The sequence below is a fragment of the Lactuca sativa genome, chromosome 9, assembly GCF_002870075.4.
Source record: "Lactuca sativa cultivar Salinas chromosome 9, Lsat_Salinas_v11, whole genome shotgun sequence".
In the NCBI taxonomy this organism is placed as follows: domain Eukaryota; kingdom Viridiplantae; phylum Streptophyta; class Magnoliopsida; order Asterales; family Asteraceae; genus Lactuca; species Lactuca sativa.
The window spans coordinates 45,721,001-45,725,898 of NC_056631.2; the positions used below are offsets into that span (position 1 = coordinate 45,721,001).

Here is a 4,898-nt window from a genome sequence, read left to right on the forward strand (position 1 = left end):
ATGGTAGTCGTTGATACATCAAAAATAAACATTTGATTGTATACTTAGTAAGAACTAAGTAAGGGTCGAATTTGGAGCTTACAATTAAATTTTGTTTATATGTGACTATAGACTGAAAACTAAGGTGCTGTTTGTTTTTTTAAAGCCAAAATGTCTGCAGTCTGCGGACCACATCTGCAAACCTCTGCGGCAGAAGAAGTTGACCAAATGTATGCAGTCTACAATAAGAAGACTGTTTGTTTTTAACGTCTGCAGCCGTTGAAATAAATTAAATTTTCAAACTTAATTTCATGTCATAAAGATTAAAAATGCATTTTCAACAAAAAGAGAGAAAAAAAAAACGGGTGGTCTTTTTTTTTTTGGTCAAAATGAGGTCTGAAGACCTTTGAAGACAGTGGCCCATGTCTGCGCCAGGAAGACCTTGCGTAGACGTTTTTTGGACTGCGCACTTCCAAAAAACAAACACTCTGCGAGGGCATATGTCTGCGCATTGTCTGCGCGGCGCAGACAAAAGTGGTTGCCCAGCTCTTCACAAAAAAAAAACAAACAACCCCTAATTGATTGCTTTGAAAACGGTAATAAAGTGGCAAAATAGAAAAAAATATTTAATTCAATAATTAGATATATTATTTGCTTTGCATTTTCAATTCTAAATCAGTTTTGTATTAAAACGAGTAATTACTATGTTTTGTGATTGTTCAAGTTGCATATGCATATTCAATTATTCCTTAATATTGGGTGTGCACTAAGTTTTTTTTTTCCAAACCCTAGTCCTACACATTGAGGTGGGATAATTTGGCATGTCGGTGAAGATTACTCAACAATCGACGTACATTTGGGTAAACAACCATATCTAAATCAACAAGTAATGTAAAAATCTTTAAATTGTTAATAGATGCAAATACCATTAATAGTGTTTCAATAAATGTTAACCCATTCAAATCTGGGGTTCATGGGGCACTACTATGTTTCAGCTCGATATTGTAAACCTTTTTCAATTAAGGTGTAACGTCTATAAAAAATAGTGTAACTACTATTTTTTGGTGCCATAACTATTGAAAATGTGTATGTCGTTGCATAGTGTTGTTCACAGTGGTGTGCCATGGGATGAAAATCTCGTGACCTTATTAGCCAAGAAGATGAAGACCATGCCACTAGATTAGCTTAGATTGGGTTCAAAATGGGGCGTCTTAGCCTAAGGGTGTTGTTATGCTAGTCGTTGTTGTTTGGCCGAGTCACGGAAGTGTGTGACAATGAAGGGGGTCGTAGCTTTCTAGAGAAACAATTGGTCGGGGGCTAGTGTCACTTCCTTAATGAGCACATGGCAGGGTGAAACCAGCTGACATGTGTAATCTGGGAATGCTGGTATCGGGGTTTTTTGGGGAATCTTGGTACATTGCTCGGGCAAGAAGTAACATCGAACTTGCATCTGTGAGAAGTGGTGTTAGAGCCAATTAACGAAGGGACATGTCGGTATGGTCACACATTTTTGTGGGGTCTGTAGAAGTACGGACTAGCTGGTGGGTTATCGTGAAGTAAAGGGTGGCCTGCCAATGAATGATCTACCTCCCTGGAAGGAAGTATTGGGAATGGCCACATGTCGAGTATTCTAACTTAAAGTATAAGGGTTGGGATCCAGTGTTGCGGTATACAATCATACTTGACATCTAAAGAAAGGCCATTTCAAAGGAACAAAAAGTCCTCTTTTATTGCACGAGAATGTGCGATAATTTGGCAATGGGAGAGTGTCACGAGCTGAATATCCAGTGACTGCGTTGACTGAGAAGATTAAGACCATGCCACTTGATTATCTTAGATTTGGTTCAAAAGGGGGCTTCCTAGCCCAAGGGCATTGTTATGTCAGTCGTTGCTTTCTGGCCGAGTCGCGAAAGTGTGTGACAATGAAGGGGGCCGTAGCATTCTAGAGATACAATTGGTCGGGGGCTAGTGTCGCTTTCCTGATGAGCCCATGGCAGGGAGAAACCAATTGGCATGCGTAATCTAGGAGGACCGATATCACGATTTTATGGGGGACATCGTACGTCGCATGGGCAAGAAGTAATGTTGCATTTACTTCCATGATATGTGGGAGATAGATTCACGTTGGTGTTTGCGATCGTTCTTTGAAGGATTCATGGAACCGTTTATTGAATTTGTTAGTATGATAATGACACGTCGATATTCAAGCCAATGATGTTTAGAGGTGATTTGGAGGAGTTAGGAAACCTTAAAATTCTATGAAGATAGACAAAAATCTATGGAAGTGTGTTAATCTATTAGGTTTTGTGATATTTTTATTGAACCTAAAACTTTTGTAAAATGTTTTTAAAATGCATAGTTTTTTTTCTTTAGAAAGTCAGTAATTTGTGAACACACACACACACACACACACACATATATATATATATATATATATATATATATATAATTTTATTGACATGTGTTACTATCAATACTCTCTTTTCATTTATCATACACGTAAATGAATAATATCGTTATATATTTTCTATCAAAAAAAAATTTATTCGAGCAAAACGTCAAATATATATATATATATATATATATATATATATATATATATATATATATATATATATATATATAAAAAATTAAAATTAAATAATGTGTTACCACATTAGATAATTTATTTAAATAAATTTTCAAAAAAAATATTAAAAAATCTCAATAATAAATTTAAAGATAATAAAATATATAAATAAAAACATATTTGTATTTTATATTTAAAAATATAAAAAAAATTTAATAGATATAAAATAAATAACAATTTATATATTAAAATAAAGATTCATCATTACTTAATAATTCTATACAAAAAGTTAAAAGTATTAACTAATTATTATATTATTTAAAGAATCCATTTAATAAATGAAAGTTTTTTTTGCCACTTGTCAAATTTTTAAGAGTTTTGCCACATCTAATTTTGTAGAAGTTTTAGAATTATTTCTTTCCACTTGTCATTTTTTGGGAATTTCTATTTTTTTTTAAATTAAATTCCACAAAATTTTAATGAGTTTTATAAGGAAATAAAATCATTCTATTAATTTGATAATAAAATCTCATAAATGCTCTAAAGAATATTTGATTTGTTTTATCAATGTTCCAAAAGATTACATTATGTTATGTAGAAGTATTATTTTATAAAATATTTAATGTTTAAATATTTATATTAAATTTTTATTTTTAATAAACTCGTGTAGTATACGGGTCTCACACCTAGTTAGATTATAAAGGGACTAACCTGTATATTTATATGTTTGCAAAATCAATTATGTACTCTAATAAATGAAAGTTTTTTTGCCACTTGTCACTCTTACATTAACTTGGACACATGTCATTTTTTAGTATTTTTGAATAAATGTTTTTTTGCGCTTGTCATTTTCTCATTTTATATCCTTTCTTAATTAACAATCAAATTTACACATCAATTAATAATTGTCTTAGTTAAAAATAGTCAACAAACTACAATATTAATACTTATATATATTGTATTTAATATGTTTCTTTTTAAATTCAAATTTTAAATTTTGAATTTCAAATCAAAATTTTCAAATTTAAATAAATCTTTGTTAAATCTTCATATTTATGATTTTTTGTTTTATCAAACCCGTATAAAATACGGGTCTCACAACTAGTTATACTAATATTTACTAAATTAATCAATTGGATTTTAAATATTCATAAAATCTAATCATTCCAATGTATCTGATTGTCAATATTTCAAAAACAAAAATACAATCTTGGAAAGAAGATTAAAAAAAAAGACCTCCAAATATAGCATGCCGGCGTCGGATGAAATATCGCCGGATGAAACCCTTTTATCATACACAACAACAGTTAATCTACATTCAAGAAGACGATCGATGAAACGATCATATTCACTTAAGAACGATCACAGTTCGCATCATATCCTTAAACTCCATGAAATCAACGCGTCCATCTTTGTTCCTGTCGACGGAGGAGATCATCTTCTGCACTCTTCCGATCTCATTCCCCTCTGCAAATCCCAGCTTCACAAGAACCGTCTGTAACTCGGTCGCTGATATGTATCCATCTCCATCTTCATCAAACACCTTGAACGCCTCCATCATCTCCAACTCCTCCTCCTTGCCTCCCTCACAACTACCACCCTCATCATCCTGATCTTCATTGTTGTTGTTGTTCGGATCATAGTTGTCATCCAGGCGAAAGAACAGATCGTCGATATCCTTGTGCAGAGCCTGGAAGTCTTCGAAGGTGAGTCCGGTGTTTCCGGGCTGGATGAAGGTTTTGATTATGGAATCCAATTCATCCATGTTGGTATCCAGGCCTAGGAGTATCAATGCACGGCTGAGTTCGTCGACGGTGATGAGTTCGTCATGATTGGTGTCGAATAAATCAAAGATACGACGGAGGCGTACGGAGTTGAGGGATGGAGAACGGAGGCGGAAGGAAGAGGATTTAAGTTGGTTCTTCTTGGTTGAGTTGTCTGCAACGGTGGTTGTAGTTGTTTCCATGGCTGATGTCCCCAAATATATATTATAGATTCAATCTCTTCCTCCCTTTTTCTGTCGACGATTGAAGGAGAAGAAGATTGAATTTGGGGAAAATAGGAAAGGGAGGGGAGATGACGATTGAGTATGGTATTTATTTAGGAGGTAGGAATGGAGGTCCGGTGATTGAGATCGAGATCAAGATCGGGAAATAATATGATCAATCATTGATATGGGGTGGGAAGTGGGATTGCTGGCAGCATATGGATACGCCCATTTTGCGGTAACTTCCATTATACACGACATGCTATAATTCTGGGTTCAAATTTCGATCAAAATGTGACTACTTGTCATTAAATACACCATTAATGTTTTGATATCACGAAGATGAAAGCTTCTATTACCACA

At 33.8% G+C, this 4,898-nt stretch overlaps 1 protein-coding gene across 1 annotated transcript; it reads right to left on the bottom strand.

The window, feature by feature from the left end:
* Window positions 1-3,791: 3,791 nt before the first annotated feature.
* On the bottom strand, window positions 3,792-4,898 carry LOC111876127 (calcium-binding protein CML42). The gene has a single exon (XM_023872660.3). The coding sequence runs from the start codon at window positions 4,512-4,514 to the stop codon at window positions 3,897-3,899; it is 618 nt and encodes a 205-aa protein (XP_023728428.1). The 5' UTR covers window positions 4,515-4,898; the 3' UTR covers window positions 3,792-3,896.